The following is a 27188-nucleotide window of genomic DNA, read 5'->3' as shown; positions in this document are numbered from 1 at the left end:
CTATTATTTATTCTTTAGAAAAAGGGCACTCTTGATAGATTGGAATAGATGAGAGGCAAAGAAGAAAACTTCCAAGTGACATGGTTGTTGTTGTTTTTAAATTCTCTTTATGAAATAATTTACAGGCTTTATCAATGCTTATTTATGTTGAGGTTGTATTGCTTCTTTAATGCTATTGTATGCATTTGTATTTTTCTATTTCTGACTGGCAATGGGTCTTCGTGGAACTAATAACAACTATGTGAATGGATACTGTAAATGGAGAAGAGATTAATCCTTTCTGTAATCCTAATCCTTTTTTCCACTCTTCTCAAAGCTGCTATTTACCTGATTAAAATTAGAGATATTAATTACATTCATGTATGTAGCCACTTTTGTACAAGGACTCTGTGACAGTTCAAAAGATGCTCTGGGATTGCAAGATCTCAGAATTTCACTGCATTTTTACCTGACAATTCATAAACCATTTCAGCATCTTCAGCGCTGGCCTCAAAGCTCTGAGAATAGGCAACTGATCTCTCTAGCTAAGCAATAAGAAGCTCAGAAAATTGGATTTAATGTCCTACCCCTCCAAACTATGACAGCAGTGCTATCTGCCTAAGTAACAGACATTATAAAATGAATACATTGTTATTACCCTTCTGCTAGTATATGTTTTGATATGCATTGTATGTCTTTTGCAAAAGTAAATGCAGGTCAAGTTGTAATAGGAAAAAGTCAACTTCCTATCACACACCATTCCTCCTGTTGCTATTTAAAACTCTCTGTTAGTTGGAAGAATAGCTCTAACCTTGCTTGAAGCTTGTAGCAGAGAGCTTTCTGCAAATGGAGCAGAGGATGAGAGAGAAGAAAAGCTCATTTCAGCTGAGAGGTAGAGTGAGGCAACAATTCCATGCACACTGCTTTATGCAAGCAACAAATATAAAGTTGGGAAATAATGACGATAGATAGTGAAACTCTAAAATATTTCATTAGTTCCATGGCTTTATACTGCTTCTTCCCTCTTATGGCAAAACCGAGCCTCTAACGGATATTGTGAAACTAACTAAGAAGTTATTGCAATGATTGATATCCTGCTCCCTAGTTAAAGTTGCCTATATTTTTTCACCAACATAATTAAGCCGTAGCAGACATTCAAAAAGAACTTAAGGGTGCTCAAGGGCTAGGAAATGATAAAGGAAGACTGAGGTAATAAAAAAAACAGAGCCAGTTCTGAATTTTGAGAAAGTTCGTCTGGTGGAGTCATGAATTTGGCAAATGACCATAGTATTCTTCTGGGCTATCTGCAAAGGTTGGAAGCATTGCTTTGCAGTGTGGGGAGCTCCAGTTGGTTTGATGAGGGAGAAAAGGTTGAGCTCCTGGGCAATTTAGTGTGGGATGTTCCAAATAGTGCTGAGTAGCAAAAATTTAGTCAGACTGAACTTAAAGTGGTTATGGAGGAAATAAAGTTCTTTTTTGTCTGTCCACTTTTGAAAATGAATTTATTTAAACATGGGTTTACATAATGGGGAAATTATTTATATTTACATCTAGGAAATTAGGAGGGTATAATTTTAGAGAGAAAATGTTACAGAAATGCAAATGCAAAGTGATGACGAGAGATTGATCTCACAAGACAAGCTGGGAGTGATGTATTAGCTTCTACGCTGCACAGCTTCATCCCCACCCAAGTCAATCTCACCACAGGGTTGATATTGCAGCCTCCTAGATATCAATATGCTAATGATATCCAGTTATACATCATCACTCTGGGCTGAATAAGAGATGCAATTGAGGTCCTGCCTTGATCAAGATATTCCCTTGCCAAGGAAGTATATAATGTTGCCAGGTTCTATGCAGCAACACTTAAAATACATCAGATGATGAACGGCCCATAAACTAGTCTTAATGAACATCTACCTCATCCTTCTAGATGCTTTGTACTGTGATAGTTTTAATCTGCTATATACTAATCTTTATGCTCTCCTACAGCTCTCTAGTGCTCCTAACTCCTCCTAAATTTTCCCAAAGGTGTTTTTTTTTTAAAGCGGCAACTGGACTTTCTATTTTTTTTTCTTTGAAGATGTTTTGCTTCTCATCCAAGAAGCTTCTTCAGCTAACATGAGATTGCCCTTGAAGACCACTTGGAACTGCAGCTGATTCAGAAGTATCCCAGGTAGTTATGGATGCTTGCTATGAGATTTGTCCATGTGACAGTTCTACAATAGGAGCTGCTTTGGATGCTGGGTGTCATTCGAGATGTTGACTATTACTTTTAAAACCCTACATAATGTTTGGCTTGGGGATCTCAGAGATGTGTTGCTAAAGTGGAACCTGCCCATTTGATGAAAACAGAAAGAAAAAGTATGCAAAGGATCCTTTATAGTGATAGAATCCTCTGAGAGGTAAGGACTGCTTCTTCTTGGTTAAATTTTTGAAAGCCATTGAAGATTTGTCTCTTCCAGACGACGTTTGAGGAAGAGATGAAATGTTTAATTTTTCCCAAAGTGTTGATGCCATTGCTGCTTTAGAGAAAAAACATGTTACGAGTGTTTGCTGTTGCTCACAGTTTGAATGATTTTCACTTTAATGCTTATGTGAAGACACTGTAAGCCACTCAAATTTTTCTGATTTTTTTGGCATAGAAACTTGAATAGACAAATAAACAAAACTGTGAATTCCATACAGTAGAAGATCTCAACAGCACACAAATACATGATTAATTAAAACATTATTTATTGACTTAAATGAATATCCAAGGTTTGCCTGTACATACTGTGCTGCAAAGTAGAAAGCAGATGTCCCCAGCCAACACATGAATATTTATATTTTATAGAAAGGAAATTGAATCCAGTGCAAGATTGACTACTTATCACTGCTATGATAGATAAACAGAACAGGTTTAATTTCCAAAATTATTAAATCCAAATCTCTATCTAGTACTATGCGTTCTTTGCCAAATCTGTCTCCCATCTAAAAGCAACACCACAGTTAAACTTCTGTTAGTAAGAGTTACATATACAAATACGTTTTATTGATTCCTCTACAAAGTGAGCCACAAATTTCATTTAGATTTGCATTCTAGAAATCATAAATGAGTTTCATTATATGAAATAAAGATAAATCATGGTTAACAAATTATACAATCTAGGTCACAGATGCAAGGGGCCTTTTTTTTTTGCATAAGGAAAAATAAACAGTTATTTAGAAACAGTAACTGTTTTTTTTTAAAAAAGCTACAGTTGGTAACCAGTAGAGATGGCTTAGATAAATGATAGGCCTAAGAACAATAATTGTCCAGGTGGAAACCTCTTTGAAACAAGGAAAGGGGTGGGGCTATAGTAGGAACATTCTGATTGGTGACGTAGGTGGGTTCTGCAAATGATTGACGGCAGTTTAAAAAACAGATGTAAATGGCTTAACTGTCACAGCTGAATTGTTTTCTCAGGTACAATAGGATAAGATTAATAGAATAGAAAACTTTGTATAGGACTGTGATTAGTAGTTTGGAGACAAGATGTAATCTCCCCTTATGGACCTCTATTTGAAATTATATTGGGTATGTAGCTTTATATTTTCCTTTTGTGATGTAAAAAATATTCATCTTATGTCATGGATAAATAATAACAGCACTGTACAATAGTTTTGTATTAGTAAAACTATTACTTAATACATAAAGTGTATATAGATTTGGAAGGGAGGCTGGGATAAAAGATGCTATCTCTTATTTTAAGACATTTTGATATCTTAGTAGAGTGCCTCTGAGAGTACCTAAAATTCAAATAATTTCTAATTTACCTCCAAGATTGGGTACATCTTTTAACTTTTTTTGGTGGAGCATTAAGTCTCTAAAGTTCTGGCAAGTATGTTTTAATGGGATGCTACAGCTGTTAGAGATTGTAACTATCATATACAGTATGCTGCTGTTTTATTTTTAATTGATTTTATTACATCATTTGAATTTTGAATTGATTGAAATCCAGCTCTACAGTATTATACTACATAGTGATTGGTGTAGCAGATTTGGCATCAATTCCATAAAAGGAAATCAAAGCACTCTGTTGAAAATCAAAACAAGTTGGGATTGAGATTGACCAAAAACAGACACACATAGAAAAAGCAAAAGGGTCAAGTTTCTATTTATATCACAATCGTTATATGCAATTTGTGGAAAGATCCCTGATCAATATTTGCTGCTGTGTAATGTAACCAGTGCCAAAGTGAGATTCTCTCGGCAGTGAGAAATTGATGCACATTAAAGCAATTGCAAATTTTTTGATGAAAGTTTTAATAGATTTGTTGAAGTACATTATCAAATAATTTTTCTCTATGTGAGTAATACAAAGCAAAACAGACTGTAGGTGAAGTACAGATAAAAGGAAGAATTGGCAAATGATAAAATAGTGCTAATCCATAGACTCTCTTGCTTCATGGAGCTGGGGATTTACCTTTGGCAATGTTGATTTTACATATTTTTGAACTGTTTTATACATTCTTTGATTAAAAAGGATCAAAATATAAAAAGGAATATTTTGATTTCTTGCTTCAAATACCTCTAGATTTTGATCATAAACCATTCTTAAACAGTACTTTAACTGTCAGGGCAACAATATTATGATATGTGATGTAGAAAATGAACATTTTTATTATGAATTGTAATATTTGACATTTGGGTGTGTAAAATCTGATTATAAATTTTGTCTCTGACCAAGAATGATACTTGATAGAGCTTGAAATCAATTTGATATATGATTATAGCAATATTCTATAGAGATTTAGGAACTCTTTAGAGATTTACACATCTTGATGCTAATTAATGAAGAGAAGGAAGGAAGAAGTAGTGAAATTTTCATAAAGATGTGACCAGATATTTCACAATGATTTAAGCTGTTTAGAGTCTGCGATGTCCTTAAAGGCATCATTGTAGCACAAAAATGCTCTCCTGGTTGCTGGCACTAGCTGTGAATTCCAATTATTAAGCTAATCAGTGTAGATTAAATATTTTCATAGTCCTGCAGAGGCCGTCAGGCAAATGGGCTCTACTTTTTCTTCTTTCTTTTTCTTCTTTACTTTAGAGCCCCTCAGAATATTTAATATTACTGCAGAGGCCCAAAAATTTTCAGCATTTCTCAATTGCTTTGCTTGAGAATTATAACTCCTCGATTCATACTCTAATATTTTGTTCCTAACTGCATTTTTCAAATTGTAATTATTTAGTGGGGCATTAAATACTGCTTTTTAACCAGTAAATGTGCATATGAATAAGTCACCCAGCAGGCACTAGAATTTTAGATACTCTTTTGTGTCTATGTTTGTGTGTATACACACAGAGACATAATTTCTGATCTACTAAACCATTGAGAATATGCCATAGGTTTGTTCCTTTTACAACTACTACTGGTTAATGCTAATCCATATTTTACCTGATTTGGGCATATAAGGGACTTGTGAATAAGAGAGGAAGAAGTATCTTGCACCATTTGAGCGCATTTCCATAACCTTTTACCTGTAGGATTATGAAACAAACCAGATGTATAATGTTGATTCATATCATGAATTTAAGATTAAACATAATTATACATTCCATTTTTTTAGCTCATATCTAACCTGGGGACTTAATAATTAAAACAAAGAATAAAAACCAGTACCATGCACTCGTTCAGTTTTTATTTTCCATCAATTGAACAGTCTTAATTATAGCTGTTGTATTGGACTTCTGATTAATGGTTGAAAAAAAAGATAAGTATTTCATATTAAATCTCTTTGAAAATTTTGTATGGCAGCAGTCCTCAACTTTTCTGGCTCCAGGGACCAGCACCAGCAAGGGGGCGGCGGGGGTGGGAGGGAATGGTTTTGTGTGCCCACTGCGCAACCTAGTTCTCATGTGCTTCACGTGCTCACCCGCTGTTTGTGCGACCCGATTCCCAACAGGCCATAGACCAGTACATGTCTGTGGCTTGGGGTTGGGGACTCCTGTTGTATGGTATAGTTCTGATTGGTGACATAAATTTTCTGCTATTTTACCTACAGAATTCTAGTGGTTACTGCAGTGGAAAATGGAAAGAGAAAAAGCAATCATAGAAAAAATCCTTTAATGCTTCCCATCTGCTTAATAACACAAACAACAATTTGCTACATTCATGGCACTCAGAAGGCATGTAAAAAACCTTGTGAAAAATTATTCTGAAGCTGAGATAAAAGTCAGAGAAGCAACTTCTAATGACCCTTGGGGCCCTTCTAGTTCTCTAATGTTAGAGATAAGTGACCTGACATACAACACAATTTCCCTTTGTGAGATTATGAACATGATCTGGCATAGGATGAATGACCATGGGAAGAACTGGAGGCACGTGTACAAATCTCTTACACTCTTGGACTATCTCCTCAAGAATGGATCAAAGAAAGTCATACAACATTGTCAAGAGGGTTTCTTTAACATTCAGATATTAAAAGATTTTCATCATCTAGATGAAGCAGGAAAAGATCAAGGTAAGATTAAAAGTACTTGGATATATCCATTAAAATTAAATGGATGTGTTTGTCATTAGTATTGGGTAGGGATACCAGATATGAACTGCAAACCCCTGGAGAACCAATAGATGGCAGTAAAAAGATAGTGTGTTCTCTATCTTTTTGTTACCATCTAGTGGTATTCCTTGAAGGTAAAAGATGAGAGTGCAAAAGTAAGTCTGATGCCTAATAGTAAGAACGAAAACCTAAGATTAGGTCAACTGCTTGTGTCAGCTAAATACCAACTGGTAAAGTAGTGGAAGGAATTACACATTTTATATTTCTGGACTTAAAACTCCACACAGATGTTGACTACAATATGAAAGAAAGATTTAAAGTTTTAACTAAGATAAAATCTAAGATAAATCTAGGCAAAATATTAAAAGTGTAGATAAACTGCTAACAAAAGTATGTACTGTTAAGGCACTGCTCTCGCCCAGACAGTCAGAAAGGTTAAATGAGGAAAAAATTATGTCTTTGAATTATAGTGTTGGGGAAAATGGTTGAGAATATACAGCAGGATAGCAGGAAGGTCAAATCATTTGGTGCTAGTTAGTAAGACAAGACAGTTCACTGAAAGCATTAATAATGAAGTTAAGGATGAAATATTTTTGATGCAAAAGCAAAAGCTCTTTGGAGAAGTGAAACCAATCATGACTAGGCTTTTCAAATGTGTGCAAAAGTACTGTATAATTGTCATGCTATGATCCTTCTCTTTTCTCTTCCCACTGATCTGTCTTTGTGTGCAATATCCTATCTTTCTCCTCACTACTGGCATCCTCGAATCTCATACATCATTCAAGAGATTATAGATAGTGAAGACTGGTTTTTTGCTGGTGTCATCATCACTTTACAAACTGCATATATGGCATTGATTGGATTTATAAGGTTATTTTTGGCAGGCAACAAGCCATGTAGACTAATTAGGCACCATGCAAAATTAAAAGAAAGACTCTATTAATTCTTAATTAACAGCAAAACCAGTCAGATCTCTGTATCGTATAACAAACATGGTATTCTTAATTTTAGTTTTTAGTAATTTAATTTTAATGATTTACATATGTCAGTTATTTTTATTTATGTGATTTACAAGAGAAAAAAAATCCATATTGTAAAACAAAAGAACAACTCCTTTGTTTATTTATAACACTAAAACCATGCACTGTATTATTGTTTTATTTCCTGTTGACATAAATGGCACAGTGCCTTTTAAATAAATTATTGCATTGTCTTGCAAGATGCAGTTGCTCTTTAGTTTCTGATTATTAGAACTGATCTATAAATAATTATATCAGGATACTTACTTAATAACTATTTCAATAAAAAAGTTTCATTTCTTATTACCAAATTTTAATTATGTAAGTCTATGATATTCTGCTTTAGGTTGGATTACAAACTATAGTAGAAGAATATCCACTAATTGATGCATGTGCATTTTACAGTGTTTATGATACCATGTAATATCATGTACAATGTTTAGGATACCATGCAATAGATAGAAAGGATAAGACACTACCTATCTCCTGTCTACAACACAATCCTTTTGGCAGTTCCAAGAAGATTCCACACCTATTTGCCCTCTTACTGAGGTGACCTTGTGGGTACAGATAAATCTTCAAGTGGCCTCAGTGGCTCTCAGAGAGCGTGCTAATGACCAGTTGATTGCAAAGAAATATGTTCCTTCCACCTCCCAATCCTGTCAGAATGAACCCTTCCATTCCCCACCCCCTTCCCCACACATCGTCTTGCCAGACCCAATGAAGCTTCTTCAAAAGTCTTCAAGGAAAAATAAAACTAAGAAAGTCCAGTTGCCTTTTGAGAAAGCATCTTTAAGACATTAGCATATGTCTTACAATATCAGAGAATAACATTTCAATCTCTATTTGCATGACATCCCCTATTTCTAAAAATGGCAGTTTCTCATAACACTACTTTAGCTAAGGAATCATATAATCCTTGGGGTAGTTTAACAAATGCTTGTTAGAAAAAACCCCCCCAGTTTTTATTAGAGGCATGTATATGATGTGATTATGATTTGAAAAACAAGATAATTGCCCTAGGTATAAATTTCTTTACATTACTGGCATTTCGGCATTTTCCAAATCCATAAAGTCCTAACAAATATAGTAACCATAGAAGGCATTAGTAAGCTTTACAAATTTGTCAATATTTCGTTTTCAACAGGTTTCCATGTAAGGGAGAAGGCTAAGCAAGTTCTTGCTATTTTAAAAGATGAACAACTGATGCATAATGAACGTGAAATTGCGCGCCGGACTAGACGGCGCATTTCACATGCCATGCTTTTCTCCCAGAAGCCTTCTAACAAAGCTTATGTACCAGCTACGCTTGGCTCAGATCCCATTTCAGAACTCCCTCCATCAGAAAATGTCCAACGTAAGCACTAAATATTTACCTTGCTATCCATGTTTTTGCATTTGAAAGTTTCAGCAACTTCAGTTTTATCATAACCAGGTGTCTCTTAGCTAAGTCATCCAAACAACTATATAAAAGCACTCTAGGTTTTCACATTAAATGAAAAGTCATCTATCTGGCTTAAAAAGCAGGATGTTAAGATAGACCTTTGGTCTCATCCAGAAACACTCTCCCTACATTTGTATTCTCTTTTGTGATGAATAAAATGACTAAAATGATTTAATAGTTGGTATCTAATGGAAAAACACTTTCAAGTGTATCTGCTCTTCCTTAGAGCAATAATAAAGCTTTGGCATCTATCTTTTCAATGTTTTCCCTTATATTGATCTTGTGTAAAAATGGGTACGGTTTCAGGGAAATTATAACCAATGTACAGTCTTGAAAATCACTAAGGTGAATGAAACCTGGACAAATGAAGGAACTGGCCAGGTCTAGGAGATGAACACTTAAATCTGAATTATAGATATTTTTTATCAATTGGCATGAGTATATAAGATGCTGATTCTTCTATATAGGTTTGCATAAATTGCTGGTAAGTTAGGAAATACTGCTATCATGTCCCCACTAGTCCTTCTTTTCTCTAGACTAGCCAAACCCAAATCCTGCAATCGTTCTTCATATGTTTTAGTCTTTAGGCCTTTAATCATCTTTGTTGCTCTTCTTTGCACTTTTTCCAAAGTCTCAACATCTTTTTTGTAATGTGGTGAACAAAACTGGATGCAATATTCCAGATGTGGCCTTACTAAAGCTTTTTAAAGCGGTACTAATACTTCATGTGATTTTGATTCTATGCCTCTGTTTATAATCCAGGATTGTATTAGCTTTTTTGGCTACTGCTGCACCCTGCTAGTTCATATTTAAGTGATTGTCCACTAGGATTCCACTAGGTCCCTCTCACAGTTATTGTTTTTGAGCCAGGTTTCGCTTAATCTATACTTGTACCCAGGGGCGGGTTTCAAAACCTGTCGCTATCGTTTTGCTTCGTGGGCATGACGCACTCGTGCACGTGCAATGCATGGGTAGAAGCATCCAGGAGGGTGGGCGGAGCCTCCCGCCACCCCCGCTACCGGTTCACTCAATCTGGGGCAAACTGGTAGCAACCCACCACTGCTTATACCTTTGGTTTTTCCTGCACAGGTGCAAAACCTTGCTTTTCTCCATATTAAATCTCATTTTGTTGGATAGGGCCCATTTTTTGGATAGAGCTTATCTTCTAGGGTGTTGGCTATTCCTGCCAGCTTAGTGTTATCTACAAATTTGATGAGTTCCTCTTCTATTCCCTCATCTAAGTCGTTTCTGAAGATATTGAAGAGTACTGGGCCTACGATGGAACCTTATGGTATCCCACTGCTTACTTAGCTCCATGTAGATGTAGTATAGTTAAGGACTACTCGTTGAATATGGTTTGTCAATCAGGTACAAATCCATCTGGTGGTGATGCTGTTTATCCCACATTTTTCTAGCTTGAGAAGAAGTAGGTTGTGGTCTACTTTGTCAAATGCCTTGCTGAAGTCTAAATATACTATATCCACAGCATTTTGCTGGTCTACTAATTTAGTGACTTTGTCAAAGAAAGAAATAAGATTGGTTTGGCATAATCTGTTTTTAACAAATATGTGCTGGCTACTACCAGCAGTTATAAATTTATTTGTTTCTAGATGTTTGGTTTTTTATTCCCCTTCTCCCCAGTATCTTCCCATGTATTGATGTTAGGCTGATTAGTCTATAGTTTCCTGGGTCTGTTTCACCCCCCTCCCCCCTTTTTTTTTTGAAGATGGGAACCACATCAGCTCTTTTCCAATCCTCTGGTAGTTACCCAGTGCTCCAAGATTTTTTAAAGATGTGCTACAATGATTCTGAGATAACATCTGCCAGCTCCTTCAGAACTCTGGGATGTAATCCACCAGGTCCCAGTGATTTTTATTCATTGAAGTCAGACAGGTGTTCTCATATCATTTTCTTGCTTATTTTAATTTTTATTTCTAATCTGTTTTTTACAGTTCTTTTTGGTAGGTTGGGCCATAGTTTCTTTTTGCGTGAAGACTGATGCAAAGTATGAATTAAGCAGCTCTACTTCCTCTCTACTGCATCTTCACTCTTTAGTGGACCAACTGTTTCCTTGACTTTTTTCTTGTTATTTATATGTTAAAGACTTTTTAAAAAAAATCTTTGACTTTTGTTGCAAATCTTTATTTATTCTGAACCTTTGCTTCCCTGACTTCTTTATCTGCTGATAGTCTGCCTTAGTTATGTGTCCCTCTTTCCATTTTTTGTACTTCTTCTTTTTGTCTTTCAGTTTATCAGAAAGGTCTTTGTGCAACCATGCTAGTTTCTTCTTGGATTTCTTGTTTTTCTTTTTCAGTGGTATTGTGTTAGACACGAAGAACCTTATTTTATTTATGAAAGAAAAAAAAGTAGTTTATAGCACTTTTATGCAGGTCAATGCTGTTTGCAGTTTGTCATTAATGACACTCTGACAAAAACTGTTTTACTCCAGATTTGCTGAGCAGATCAGGAAATCTGCTCAGCAAAAAGAGGAACTTTTTCCATTGATTGTGTTGGAGAGCAACCATCCTGATTTTTGGGGGGTGGGGGTGGGCTCAAGCATGGAATTACCCTATACTCTCTATGTAAACACAAGAGGGTTAGATCTGACCTTCTCTGAATGCTTTAGACCCTTATCTACCGGTAATAGTTCTCATGGGAAAGCAAGTCTGGGCAGATTCCTGAGTAATAGGCAAAGAAAAATAAAACAGTCAGCTTGAACCTTACACGTGTGGGGTCTGAAGCTTCATGTTATGTTTTGTAAGATACTGTATATCCTTTATAATGAATGAGAAAGCAGTGCATGGACACATAAAAAGTGTACTTGTCCCTGAAAGAAATATAAATTAAGCTGTAATTGTTTTGGACCTTGAAGGGCTAGACAAGAAAATATATTATTTTTTTAATAATAGTTTATTACATTAAAAAATGCATATAGGAAAGGTGTTACGAGAATTTGAAAATAGCAGCTAATATTGAAAGGAGACAGTAGCTTTAGTTTATTTATTACTATATATTTCCATCCATTCTTGATTACAAAAAAGTCTCTCTCAGGGTTGTAACATTGCAGGATATTATCTTTCAAAAGTTCTCTGAACTTTTCAGTAACTTTTCTCCTTTTCAGTAACTTTGATGTAAAATATTTATGTGCCATGCTGCAGTAATATTACTCTGTTTAAACAGTTTGGGAAATTTAGTGACAGATCATTGAAATTTACATTACGTTCTAATCTTAAGGAGCATGTTTAGTAAATAATGTACTGTTGGTATATGTCACCCGAAAAATTAGTCAGAATTTGGTGTTTCAAATTTATGTTGGAAATGTAAACAACAAGTAGGGTCATTTTATCATGCTTGGTGAATGTGTAAAGTGCTAGAAAATTTTGGACTCAAATATATAAAGTGATTCAGAAGATTTTAAAGATTAACGTTCAATTGAAACCAGAATTTTATCCTGGTGGAGAAGATTATTTGTTTGCAGAAAGATGGAAATATTTCACAATATACAATGGAGGAATTGTTGAGGAAGATGATAGAATTTGCTGAAATAGCTAAATTGACCTGTTTGATTAAAGAAAAGAATATTTATATTACTGGTGATTGAAAATTCCTCATGGGCTTTGTATATAAGAGAAAAAAAATGATCTTATGAATTATGGTTCTGAAGATTTGACGAGGTATAATATAGAAAAAAAGAGAGTCATGCTGTAATGAGAAAGGTTAAAATGTAATTGTACTTATAACTGCTGTTAAGTTTGGAAGTCACATTATATATATTTATATCTTGTCTTCTTTCTATTTTTCTTCTACTTTTTATTTCTGCATTTTAGCTTTTTCTTTCCTCCCCTGTTCATTCTTTTTTTTTGGTTCTATTTTAGTTTGTATTAGTTATTATTATTGTCATCAAAACTTTCAATAAAAATTATAAAAAAGGGAAATTTAGTGACAGGGATGATACTGGGCCTAATTTTCTGACCCCCCCCATATATTTTTCACACCAAAAAGTATAACTTTGTTCTTTATATAAATTTCTTCTATTTGGGGGGAAAAGAGATCATAAGCAGAGTTAATGGTAAAGTTCAGCAGAGTTCTATGGAAATTTCAATTCTGTCTCAGCATGTGAATTAGCTTATCTACTGTTGGAAATACTAAAACAGCAACCCCTATTTTTTTGGGGGGGGGTGTCTAACTAACTTTGGAGAGGATTTTCCTTTTTACTCACTCTCTCTGACACACACTTACAGTATATTTATTTCTTTGGCAGATTTGCTGCCTAAGGCATTACCTGCAGCAGAGCAAAGCCAGCAGACAGGCAAAGCAGAAATAGCCCAAGAAGCAACAGTACTGAATATCATTACGAAAAAGTCATCAGAGGTAATAATAGTATTATGGGGTTCTTCAATATGATAAAGAATCCTTGCAATTTTCGTAATTCTTGTGCCCGGGAATTTGTATGGGTATCTGCTTGAAGTAACTACTCTTTAAACCAGATATCTCAAAAAATAAATAAATAAATAAATTGGTAACTGTGGAAATTCTGGCAACATGTTTCTTTTCTTCATCTTCTTCCTCGCCCATGACAAAGACAGACTGAAGTTGTCCTTATCTCTATTAATATTAAAATAGTATTTTCTTCTTTATTCTCATACCATCCAAGCAGATAATGGCTGGGAAGTGGAGAAAGGACCAGCAATGGAAGCAGCAGATTTCATGCCAATATAATGTTCTGCTAACTCAAGAATGAGTGAATAAAATTTCATGAAGGCTAATTTGCTAGCAGCAGTTACATGAGCAGTAGATGGTCTCTCAGTCTCCAAGTAGTGGATCTTAGAAATAAAAATTGTAATCTGTGATTACTTTTATGCCTTGTTAATAGCTGTTTAGAGATATCTAGTAATCATTGTTCAAAATCAAATGTTGGACCTTTCTGTAATTGCTCAAACAATTGTTCTAAACAAATCATCCAACAATAACTTACTATCTCCTGTAGAATAAACCGTTGTTCAATGATAGGTAGTGTACAGTGCATGCATCCCAGATTAAGTCATATTTTTTTTAAAACTTTTTTTTAAAAAGTTTGTATTATGTCAGACTAATTAAAATAAAGAAGAAAGATTACCTACATAAATAGAATTAATAAAATAATATGGCACATTTATCAAAACAAACAAACAAACAAACAAACAAACAAACAAACAAAACAAAGAGGCTGAGCAATCCAAACTAATTGACCAAATTGCTTAAATGTTCTTTGGCCTTTTGTTGAAAAAAGTCCTCTATTGAGATATATATATCAATTATATCAGCAATTCACAGTAGCAAATGGGAGTCAGACAAGGATGTATACTAGCTCTCATTTTGTTTGCATTAATGATATGCAAAAGTCCTTTCAAGATAGATAGATTAGACAGACAGACAGATAGACAGACAGATAGACATAAAAATGAACATGGAAACATTCTGCTTTCTGCCAAATGATGCAATACAATTCTGCAGAATTGATGTCATACGCCCAGGTAGGGGTGAGAAGACTGCTGTACAGATGTATTTATTATTTATTTATTTATTAATTCAATTTGTATGTCGCCCCTCTCTGAAGACTCAGGACGGCATACAAATTGAATTTGACACAATATGTTGTGTAATAAGATCAAGGCCAAGGTAGTTTTGGGAAGAGGTGGACTAGGTATATTTCAGCCTGGATAAGGAACATATTGATCAGGTTAAGATCTATCTATACTTAGAAATTATTTCTGCAGAAACAGATTCCTGGCTCCCATATTTCAAGAGAAGTTTTTAAAGGGCTACAGCCTATGTTAACACCATAAGACAACTGACCAACCATAGCTACCAAAGTTCTCTAATTCCAATCAAAGTGTAAATAACAGCCAAATAGTGATTATATATATCATGCAGAATTGTGGATGCGCCTTTATTGGAACAGATATAGTCCACTTTGTTGAAATGCATATTGGGATGTGTGAATAAATATTCCATATACCAAGCCATATAGTTATTAAAGAAGTTAATTGGCTGAAGACCTTATTTATGGATCTTGATAGATTACCCAGGTTTTGTTCTATAGAGCACTTGCATAACATGCTCCTCATGCTTGGGCTGCCCAACTTTCAAATGTCATCTCATAATGTGGATTTTTCCATCCAATTCAGTCAGACCTGAAGGCCAACAGATGTTTCAAACAACAAAGGATCATTAATGTGTCTGCTTAAGAGGAAATGGCTGGTTGGACACAAATAGGCTTCCTAGTAAAAAAAAAAAAAAGTATTTAACAACTTACATGGCTCAACTCTTTAGAAGAGCTTTTTCTAGAGCTTGTTTTGAACAGCTAAAGATTCTATGGTGAGATATAGGAGGTTTCATGGGGTTCCATTTGAAGAAAGATTGCATAATTGTGATACACTAGCTGTTGAACACATTGCACATAGCCTCCTTGATTGCAGATTGTATTTTGCAAAAAGGTCTGTTTACCTTTCTTATTTAAAACCTAAAAAAAAATATGTGGGGCACCCAGGAGAAATTATCATACTTTTTGCAGGGAATGAACCTGCACATCACTAGTAAGACAGTACTCTTTTATCAAAGGCCATTTTGAAGAGGGCAGACTATATAGATCAAATTAGGATTAACTGTAAGAGTGACAAATTATTAATTTAATTTAATTTAATTAATTCAATTTATATGCCGCCCCTCTCCGAAGACTCAGGGCGGCTCACAATACATTTTTAAAAATCATTATAAAAAAACATTTAAAAATTAAAAACATTAAAAACATTAAAAACTCATTCACGCCATTCATGGCCAGATCTCACCAGATCACAAGAGCGAGATCAACACCAGGTCTTCACCGCTTTTCGGAAGGCCAATAGAGTGGGGATGGTCCGGACCTCAGGAGGTAACTGGTTCCAGAGAGCTGGGGCAGCCACAGAGAAGGCCTTCCCCCGCAGGCCCACCAGCCAGCATTATTTAGCTGACGGGACCCGGAGGAGACCAACTCTGTGGGATCTTACCAGTTGCTGGGAGCTATGCGGCAGAAGGCGGGGTCGAAGATAACCTGGCCCTGAGCCATGTAGGGCTTTAAAGGTAATAACCAACACCTTGAATTGTGACCAGAGACCAATAGGGAGCCAGTGCAGCTCGCGGAGAATTGGTGTAATGTGGGTGTATCTAGGTGCACCCACGACAGCTCGTGCAGCTGCATTCTGGACCAACTGTAGTCTCTGAACACTTTTCAAGGGTAGCCCCATGTAGAGTGCATTGCAATAATCTAACCGTGAGGTTATGAATATGTACTGTTTTCTTTATATTTACTTGTATACTTGTATCACTTTTATACTTTTGATATGGTCAGATGATTAAATCAATAGTTTCTATTGTATTTTGTTCTATTCTGCAGCCATTCAAGTGTTAATACATTCTTCCCATGTTGTATAATAATAAATATTTTAGTCATTCCCAATGAATGGAAAATCCTCAGTTCCTGATGTCTTAATAGATTCCAAATGTTGGAGATATAACTAAGCATAATTTATACATCTTCAATTAACCATGATCAATTAAAGCCATAATAACTATCCTATGGATTTCATTACCATAGTATTTATATACTATGTATTTACTGTGGTACTTGTAGGACAAGTCCAGACAATATGAATTAACATTCCAATTTCTAAACAGCTACTCTGGCATGAAGAGTCCAGTGATAAAACTGAAAGTGTAGCATAATCTTAACTTTTCCCAACAGCTAACTGTAGTTTAAACAGTGAAAATCTTTATCAGAATAAAGAGGAAAATACTATTTTAATATTAATAGAGGTAAGGACAACTTCAGTCTGTCTTTGTCATGGGCAAGGAAGAATATGAAGAAAACAGTGAAAACTTGTAAAAAAATACAATTCAACTTCTGATTGGTAAATTCATTTTCATCATTAAATGCTCAAAAAAATGGTGAAGCATTTGTCAACATTCATTTGTGTAAAAATATGGAGATTTATCCTTTGAGCAGCTTTTTAGGAATTATTAGATTGAATTAAACAAAAGAATCAGAATATTGCCTGAAATCTGATCCACTGTACTTATAAAAATCCCTACTTTAGACCCAGTGGATTTGCTCCAGTTTATAGAGTAATCAGATGGGGCACTAAGCCTATGAATTAGTGAAATGAAATAAGGAGTGCAATTTTCTGACTAATTTATTAATTGGAATAGATCATTGGCACATAGTGGAAATTTATATCTTGCATCTACCATGATTTCTTTACTGCATACCAGGGGTGAAATCCAATTTTTTTTATTACTGGTTCTGTGGGCATGGCTTGGTGGGCATGGTGTGGCTTGGTGGGCGTGGCTTGGTGGGTGTGGCAGGGGAAGGATACTACAAAATCTCCATTCCCTCCCCACTCCTGGGGGAAGGATATTGCAAAATCTCCATTCCCACCCCACTCTGGGGCCAGCCAGAGGTGGTATTTACCAGTTCTCCGAACTACTCAAAATTTCCGATTCTCCAGAACCTGTCAGAACCTGCTGGATTTCACCCCTGCTGCATACCACATACCACCACTGGGATCACTTTGACCTTTATTTTCCATATCCTTTCAAGTTTCTCCTTCAGGCCCCAGTACTTCTCCAGCTCTTCTCTGAAGAGGCGATTGCGCATGAAGCGCGTGCACAAAGAGAACCGGTAGTAAAGCTGGTTAAAACCCACCCCTGCCCCAGTCCAACTACAGAGGTTACTCTGTATGAGAATACATGGAGATTTCATACAAGTTGTGTTGTTATGTGAAATTATAACAACAAAAAACAATAACACATCAGTGGAAAACTGAAAAACAGCTGATCTTTATAGTTGCAGAGATTAGCATTAGCAAAATTTGCCAATAGTACCTTGTTGAGCAAGCTATTTAAATTAATTGTGTTTTAATTAATATAATATTGATTTCAATCCTGGGCAATATTTTCTCATTTCCTCCTCCTTCACTTTTCCTAGTTAATCATATTTATCACTCTGTGAGCGCCTCATGGTTTCTAGTCACTGTTGTTGACTAATTAAGCATCACTTTAATTGTCATTAATGTCAACATTTACTCAGATAATGTACCGTGTCATAATACTTGAGATGGTGGATTCATTTCTTGTTCTATAAATAAGGATTTAACACAATAGCTGCTAGCATGTGAGCTATTTGTATCTTTCTTGGTGATCCAGTATACAGGTTTCCTTATTGTAGGTGAATACACTTTGTATAAGTTTAATAGTTTTCCAATTGAGTGCTCAAAATAAAAACAAAATTACACAGATTATCAAAAACTATTTGGGAATTGGCAACTCTTCAGATTAACCACTGCTGTAGTGGTTTCTGTAAGGTCATTTGTACATAAGGAGTTTCTTCATTACATCATCACTGAAGTAAATTGATCATTTTGATGCAATAATTTGGGGTGACTTCAGAAAATTCCATAATTACTTATGCAATTGTAATTTGCTGGACAGAGATTGTGGTAGTTTGAGACAACAAGTTGCAGAAGATTCCTCTAAAGGTTTCTGATCTTTTTCTCAAAAAGTCCTGAGATTTGCTGAGGGGAAAACTCTTGACTATGTAGTAGTTGTGGTGGGGCTGGAGTCAGTAGTGAGTGATGGATCCAAAAAAGGAGAATTGGTGAGAGTCCACCTGATTTCTTTCAGGCTTCCTTTCTCTGTTTTAACCCCTCCTTTTGATTCTAAGGCCTATCTCAGGGATTATTTTGCATAACACATTTAGTCTAATATGCAGATTGCAAAGGCATGAATAATTACAACCAGATCTGCAGTAAACAAAAATGAATGTCATTAACATCTCAGTTATACTGATCATTATTACTTTAATATGGATACACTTAGCACCCCAGGTTGAAAAGGATGAATGCTCCAAGGTACTGTAACTGGACGTAAGCAGAAAAACTTTCATCAGCATCTTAATGAAATTGGCTCAGATCTCTGTATAATTCCAATCCTTCATAAATATCTGCTTATTATGCTATGGCAACTAAAATATTTGTTCCAAGGATAAGATTTTTTTCTTTTGATAAATGTGTCCTCAAGTATAGTCACAGTGCAGCTATCCTTTCTTCTTTTCTTTAATATTTTTCTATGCTTGTACTGATCCTTTATTTTTCTGGGAAAAATTCAAAGCACAATAGAAACTGCAATGAGAAAATTAAGGAATGATATAATGAGAGTTTAGGCAAGATTGCGTATTCTTTATCCTTCTAAAGATCTATTCAATTACTTATCTATATGCAAACTATTTCATTAAGAAATTATTAAAGTTTTAGGCTGGCTTTGTTTTACTATCATGATACATAAACAATGAGGTAGAAATTGCTTTTCTAATTTACTCCCATGTGCTTTGGAATATCAGATATACTTCCTTCTGTCTAAATTCAGGTGTATGGTTTTTTAAAAAATCTAAAAACATTTCCATATCACAGCATCTTTTACTCTGTAAAACTCTTGCAGAAGAGTTACAGTAATGAACTACCCAGTTCCTGCTCACTCCAGAGTCACATTGGGAATGTAACAAATCTGTTTTTGGTACATTTTCTCTAGATATGTAGCTGAGTCAATAGCTGAAATTAAATTCAGTGCACAAAAGACTATTGGAAATCCCACATTATAATTTCAAAATATATCCCCAAGATTGAATCATTGCCAGCCTTATGCATGGAAAGGCACATATTCAAAGCAAATACAGCAGGCATTCATTGACTCTACAAATCACAAGTTTTAGTCTTACCTAAGGTGACCAGATTTTAACATTGGTAAAGAGGGACATTGTGGGCGTGGCTCATTTTGTGGGCATGGCTATCTGGTCATGTGACCGGGTGGCCATGGCTATGTGTATAGGGTAAGGTGAACAGATTTTAACATTGGTAAGAAGGACACCATTGTGGGCGTGACTTATTGTGTGGGTGTGGCTTGGAGGCCATGTGACTGGGTGGGCGTGGCTAGGCTGGTCATGTGACCGGGTGGCCATGGCTATGTGTATAGGGACTACTCAGAGGGCTGAAAAGTCATTTCTGACAGGTCCTCACACTTTTGACTGGTCCTCACACTTATGACCATCCTCACATTTATGCCCGTGCAGTATTCTTAACAACAATGTCACTCATTTCACAACTGCTTCTCTTCACCATGGTGATAAGATAGGGCAAAAATGTAAAATGTGAGGACAGTCGTAAGTTCGAGGACTGGTCAAAAGTGTGAGGACCAGTTAAAATAACTTTTTCAGCCCTCTGAGTAGTCCATATGCACAAAAGGATTAACCAGAGGGCTGAAAAAAGTCATTTCTGACAAGTCCTCGCACTTTTGACTGGTCCTCACACTTATGACCATCCTCACATTTATGCCCATGCAGCATTCTTAACAACCATGTCACTCATTTCACAACTGCTTCTCTTCAACATGGTGACAAGATAGGGCAAAAATGTAAAATGTGAGGACAGTCATAAGTTCAAGGACTGGTCAAAAGTGTGAGGACCAGTCAAAAATAACTTTTTCAGCCCTCTGAGTAGTCCATATGCATTAAAGGATACAGCAATAGAGAGGGATGAAGGAATGGAAATTAGAGTAGGAGTGAGGGTAAGAGAGGGAGGAAGAGAGGAGGAGAAGGAGAAAGGAAGAGGAAGTAGGGAGGAGAAAAAGAGGGTGGGGGGAAGAGAAAGTAAGAAGGAAAGAAAAGAGAGTGGTGGTAGGTTTGAGGAGAAAGATTGCTGTACAATAAAAAAGATGAAAGGGAAGAAAGCCAACCCCAAGCAAATATAAAGATATTAAGATAAAGAATGAATTGTTAAACTTTAAAGAATAAAAGAGAACAAATATGAATAAATAGCAATAATTAGAAACACACATACAAACATACAATGTATTTTCTTTGAACAGAATATTTGGCTGGTTCACAAATTTAAACAGCGTTTAGTCATTTCAATTAAATTTACAATTTCTATATTTCCTTTTTGCCATATTTATTCCTCATCTATTTTTTTAAAAAAACAATATTACCCTTCATCCTCATCTCTAATCTTAATCAAATTCAATTTTTCCCTTCTATTCTATATTATACCCCTTCCCATTGTCATCTATTTTTATATCCATCCTCACATTGGTTAATTATGTAATTATGTAATACAGTTGTTTAATACAAATTCAACATTTTAATATAAATCAATTAGTTATATAACTATCTTTTTTGTATATTAATCAATATGAACATGAATATTCCAATTATTTCCATGCAATCCAATTTCTTACAAATCAATTAATTATATTTACCAATAATAATAAACCAAATAATTTCCCCCATATATTTCTCCAAACCACAACTTAACCATTTCTGCTTTCAACACAATATACAATTATTAATAGTATCTCAATTATTACAATTCCCTAGTTAAATAGAGCTTTTTTTCTTTTGTGTTTTAAAATCTTGAACTCTCCTCTTTTGCCCAAAATTTCCCATTGTTTGCAGTTTTGTACCTACCTTTTTTGGTGAGGAAAAAGAAAAAGAAAAAGAAAGAAATCTCTCTCTGCCTCATTTTGTCACCTTGCAGGTTTAGTTTCGCTTTCGCCTTTGTTTTCAGTATAGCTAGGGGGGGAAAAATCTGCTCCAGGAACTTTTTGCAGCTTTTTGCAGCTAATTAACCTAGCGGAAGCTGTTAACAGGGGCTGTTTTTTCTATTTTTGCAGACATGGGTCTATTCATTTTTTTTAAACACTGATCAGCTGTAGGTCGGCCCTTTGAAGCCCCGCGGCAAGAGTTTAAAGACTTTTTTTTCCCTCTAGCCATCAGCGGGGATTCAGGAGGCAGCCGGGAGTCAGGAGCAGAATGAAAAATCGGGACTTTTTTAAAACGCCGCGGGACGTGGGACAAATTGCTCAAAAGCGGGACTGTCCCGCCAAAAGCGGGACGTCTGGTCACCTTAGTCTTACCCCTTTGTGTGTTTTTATGATTACATATGGAACACACGCCCTATCAATGAAAAAGATTGAGCCAAAATAGGAGATAAGCCCTTCCAACTTTCATTATCTTTTAACATTTTGTCATCTTCACTGAGCAACTAATAATTGCTTTCTCTTCCATTAAATTTGAACGTATAATATTCTTAGAATTCATCACAAACCTCTTATCACTGTGAGCATTAGCATTTCCGATACCATCTCTGCAGTTCCTGGCTATCTCTGTACTTTTAACCATCCTCTGTCACAGAATCACAGAATGCAAAAGGGTTGGAAAGGACTTTGGAAGCTCTTCAAGCACTTGCCCAGTGCAATAAGCCATACTATAGCATTCCTAAGAAATATCTATCCAGCCTCCATTTAAAACATTCAAGCAAAGGAGCATCTACCACCAGCAGCACATAGAATATTACAGAGGGGAACAAATCATTAGATGGTATTTTGAACTGACAATATCTCTGAAATATTTTGAATGGAGAAGTAATGCAAATTTAAAAGAAGAAATATACTCTGTTCCATCTGAGGAGAGTAGGCAGGAATATTTGCATATATCTTTCTTAAATCATGATAATTCCACTGCAACTCATAAAATAGCCACTTGGCCTCTGATGGTAAAACAAGATATGAATCTCCCAATGTTGCAAATATTTCGCTTCCATGAATAATAAGAATTTTTAGGGCAATACTACCCAATCCTATGTTTCATTTGTAGAAGAGCATATTGGAGGTTTACTGTGATTTTACAATAGTAAATTTATATATTTGAAAATAAAGCTTAAAGCAACAGGCATGTGTACTTCAATGAAATGGCAATTCTCACGTGTTCCACCAAAAGAGAAGTACTTTTTCTCCAAGCAGGTTGCTTATCTAGGTAGGCTGTGTTTTCAGCTCTGAGCTAGTCAGTTCATCCTAACTTTTAACACCAATCTTTCCCAAATGTTAGTTTTTTATTGGCCCATGTGTTTTTATCAGGTAGCATTTAAACTGTAACTTGAAAATAGAACATTGACATTTCTAGTTCTACTTCCAAGTCTTAAATTAGTATGTCATTTTCTATTTTCAAAACTTTTTGTTCAGATGTGTTAGCTTCTGCTTCTGTCATCCTCACTGAGGTTTGCCTTTGTGCTTTTAGTGTCTCCTTTTAAAAAATCCCATTTGTTTTAGGCTTCTTTTCCTATTAGCTTCTTCTGTCCTGGCACCTCAATTATCACTGCTATGGGTTTATTAAAATGCAGTTTCCGGAATCTAAGTTGCATATTTACTCACACTTTTTACTTTTCAAAAACCAAGATTCTGAGCATTACATGGCTCCTTTCCTTGTTGTTCTTATTGCTTCCATTTACGTAAGTAGTATTAAGTCAAGAATAGATGATTTTCTGGTGCCTCCCTATTTTTTCTGGAGACAGTGTCACCAAGCAAGCCCAGAATTTCCTAGTAAGACCATATTTACCAGAGTATCTTCCAACAGATATCAGGCTCATTAAAATCTCCTATTACAGTTATTGCATGTCTTTTTAAAGGAATTGTAGTTTGCTTTTTTTTCTTCTTCTTGATTGACTTGACCATTCTGACTATAGTATTGGTTTGATGCATTTCTTCAGATTCAGATCCTCTCTACTGTATCAGCAAGTTCACTTTTGGATTTCAGAGCTGGTGTCAATACATTTAACAGTAAAAATCCTCCTTCCTATTGCTTTTGTCTGTTTTGAAAAGTCCTTTACAAGATTTGATGTATCCCAAATTGACAATGTAGTTAAAAAAAGAAATGCTTTCTCATTCTCAGGAAGAGGAGAATCCTGTTATTCTATGAGGCAAAAAATAAATCTTGTAGCAGCACTTTTAACTAACACATTTTATTAAAAGGCATACACTTTTGTGAATTGCAGCTCCCTTCCTCAGATGCACAAAGTCACTAGACTGATGTAAGATTTAAATTGGGATGAAACTGAGGGGCAAATGGGGGGGAAGACAGGTTGGTTATGCGGATTTAGGTTACATGTGAGACAGATTATAAGAACCACATCAATTGACATTTGGATTGAAAACCCATTGTATTAGTTGAGACTTTTGGTTTTTAACAAATTACAGTGGTTAAAAATATAACTTTATCACCTTAACTTTATACCAGCATCCATATGTCAAGCTGGAATTATTACATAAAAACTAATATTGACTTCTTCTAGTTTAGTTTTAAGCAAAAAGGGTAGGTTCTCCCTCTACTCCAGTTTGATAATGCACTTTATAAATTTTAGGTGTTTCATTGAGTTTAAATTCCCTAACAACAAACTGTTGAATTTGTGATGGGTGAACTTGATTAATATATACTAAAGGCAAACCAAAATTATTTTGCATTGCTCTGTAGGTGATGCATCTCTTTGGGTTCCAAGACAAATCACTCAGCACCCCTCTCTGCCCTAACTAAGGCTATGGCTTTTAAGGTAGGAGAAAGTGGGAAAAGGAGGATTACTTGGCCACTTCTTTCACACTGCAGCAGCAGAAGACTAGGCCCATCAAGGTGTCCTTTCACTGCCTCAGTCACCAACAGTCTCTCCCTCTTCTAGGGAGGGGAAGGCTTCTTCTCACTCTCCCATTCAAAGTACAACTATATGTGCATACAACACTCACAGTTTCTCTTCTCAGAAAGATCTCCCCAAAATAATGCACTAAAATATAGGTTATTACTAGATGGCAGCAAAGAGTTAAAGAGTTTTTCTGATAGGATATGCCCCTGAGGACTCTGCTTCCAGTGTATGGTATTGCTGCTGAGGAAATAACTGGTTTGGGAACAAAACAGGGGAACGTATAGAACAGCAGTGGCGGCAACATCTCCCTTCCCTCTCCCTCTGTCTCTTCCCCCTGCTTCCTTCCATATTCTTCTTCTTACAAATTCTTATTGGGGATCTACGCTCTGACTACCATGCCTGAGTTGCAAAACTGCATGATAGCTGCAAAAAAGTATAGGAGATTCTCTTTGCTATTACAGAATAATCATCTAGATGTTTATAGCCCAGATCTCTGTTCCTACCTGTGCAATCAGATTTGTTGAATGTGTAGGGCAGATGGCAAGGGAGCTGCTTTGTAGCAGGCCTCCTATGCTGCAGGTCCCAAGGTGGCTGTTTCTCCCCCTTCTCTTTATTTATACCTCTAGGATTGCTTCAAAAGCTGTGGTTTACAAAGAGCTGAATTCAGTTTCCCCATAACTATATGTGTGGTTAAAGTGTTTTCTGTACCAGACTGAGTGCTGCTTTTAACACCTGTTGTTTTTCTACTTCAGAAAACTGTTTCAAGCACTGTTTGAAACAGTTTGTTAAACAGTTTGCGCTATGGTCTTCATACCAACTTTTGTAACTTCTGATTTTTCTTACAAAGAGTAAAAAGAGTTTTAAATATCTCAGTTGTGCAACATTTGAGGATGTGAGGTTTTTTTTAATGAAACATAGGTAACGTTAAATGTGTCACACTTATAAATGATTGACAATAAATACCATTTTTGACTACAGAAGCAAATCAATTTGTTTCAGGTATCTTTCATGTACATGTTAAAATGCATACATAAATACATATACAGACAAGTATGTATGTATGTATCGGGGGTGGGTTCTACTTACCTTTACTACCGGTTCGCAACAGGGCCGCACGGTGACATCAGGGTTGGTGGGCGGAGCCTCCCACTGGTTTTACTACTGGTTCTATAGAACCGGTGCGAACCGGGGGCAACCCACCACTGGTATGTATGTATGTATGCATGCATGCATGCATGCATGCATGTATCTTTGTAACAGATTTCCAAATGGCTAAAGTGTATGTTTTGGGGGCGTATAACTTTTGTGATAGATTTCTTGTACATCTACTCTTGTTTTACTTCTTTATACGTAAAGTATTTCTTAAGAAAAAATGATCATAATAATAGTCTTCAGATTTGATGAAAATCCTTCATTCAGCTGGTCTGTACTAGTTGAAGTTAGGTTACAATAGAGAGCACCTCCTTAAAAATACAAATAGGGAGCATTTAAGATTTTTTTTTGTTGAGAGCTATGAAATGCACTGTGTGCTTTTCAATTATTAGTAATGTGAAATAATAGCTCTTGATTTGATTTGATTATGTGTCATATAGCCATTTTTGACTCTCAGCAATCACACAGATTTTCTCCGTGACATTCTATTCCTAATCTAATCTTTCAAGTCTCCCAATGGTACACTTGTCTTCTTCTTTTATTTCCTTCCACCTTTCCCAGCATTAGAGCCTTTTCCAGAGAGTTGGTGTTAAGTTGGGTGAATGAGGACGCAGCAAGCCAGAGTAGTTCCTGACAACAGCTCTTTATTGTATAGTGAGACTCCAGCAACTAACCCAGGGAGCCAGCTCCCTTTATATACCTTGCAGCTGTAGTGGTCAGCCAATCAGCTGAAGGTCAGTTAATTCGAACTGCCCGCCAAACAAACCTATTTACATAACAAACCTATTTACATAACACTCCTCCCCTTCCAGAAGTCACTTGGGGTGTTATTTACATACAAAGTCTCTCAGGTGAGTAGGGCGTGTGCGAGTCCTAGTTGACCTGCGCAGTTCAGTCAGAGGGGCGGCGTCGAGCAGGTCGGAGGGACCCTCTGTTTCTCCCTGCTCCGCCAATGAGGCCTCCGGAACTTCCTTGTGGGCGGCGACTTCTCCGGCAGCCTGGACTACCTCGATGGGGCGGCGCTGGATACCAGAATCCTGAGCTAAGTCCTCCGCTCTACCCGGGCTTGTAGTTTGTGTTTCTGGTTGGTAGTCATGGTCAGGGGTTGGTTCGTCGAATCTGTCTTCGGTGTCTGCGGTTACTCGTTTTCTCAGTTGGTCGATGTGTCTGCGCCAAACTCTCCCGTCCCCCATGTCTACCCTGTATGATTTGGGCCCCGTGATTTCTACAATGGTCCCGGCCTCCCAGAGTGGGCCCTGTCCGTAGTTTCTGGCGTGGACCGGCGTTCCTATGGTGAACTCTCTAAGCTTCCTCTCCCTCCCCTTGAAGACCTCTGGGGAGTAATTGGGGTTGAGCCTATCTAGTATTCCTCGGAGTTTCCACCCCATTAATAGTTCTGCCGGACTTCGGCCCGTGGCTGTACAGGGTGTGGAGTGCTGAGCTATTAGGAACTTGTCTATCCTTTCCTGCCAGTCTCCAGGGCTTAAACGTGAAAGGGCCTCCTTTGCTGACCTCACAAATCTCTCAGCCTGTCCGTTA

The 27188-nt window shown here is 36.3% G+C and overlaps 1 protein-coding gene across 2 annotated transcripts in view; it reads left to right on the top strand.

Moving 5' to 3' along the window:
• Positions 1 to 3238: 3238 nt before the first annotated feature.
• Positions 3239 to 27188, top strand: part of ENTHD1 (ENTH domain containing 1) — a 40828-nt gene continuing 16878 nt past the window's right edge. Inside the window, exons 1-4 of one of the 2 annotated variants that reach the window (XM_034403378.2) lie at positions 3239 to 3538; positions 6010 to 6468; positions 8674 to 8883; positions 13232 to 13341. In XM_034403378.2, the coding sequence (XP_034259269.2) occupies positions 6120 to 6468; positions 8674 to 8883; positions 13232 to 13341 (669 nt within the window). In that variant the 5' untranslated portion in view covers positions 3239 to 3538; positions 6010 to 6119. The remainder of the gene's footprint in view (positions 3539 to 6009; positions 6469 to 8673; positions 8884 to 13231; positions 13342 to 27188) is intronic. The other variant, XM_034403379.3, reaches the window with a different exon arrangement.

Source organism: Pantherophis guttatus, chromosome 7 (genome assembly GCF_059756535.1).
Source record: "Pantherophis guttatus breed Tessera chromosome 7, ASM5975653v1, whole genome shotgun sequence".
Taxonomy (NCBI): Eukaryota; Metazoa; Chordata; class Lepidosauria; order Squamata; family Colubridae; genus Pantherophis; species Pantherophis guttatus.
This window is presented reverse-complemented; position numbering and strand designations above follow the sequence as displayed.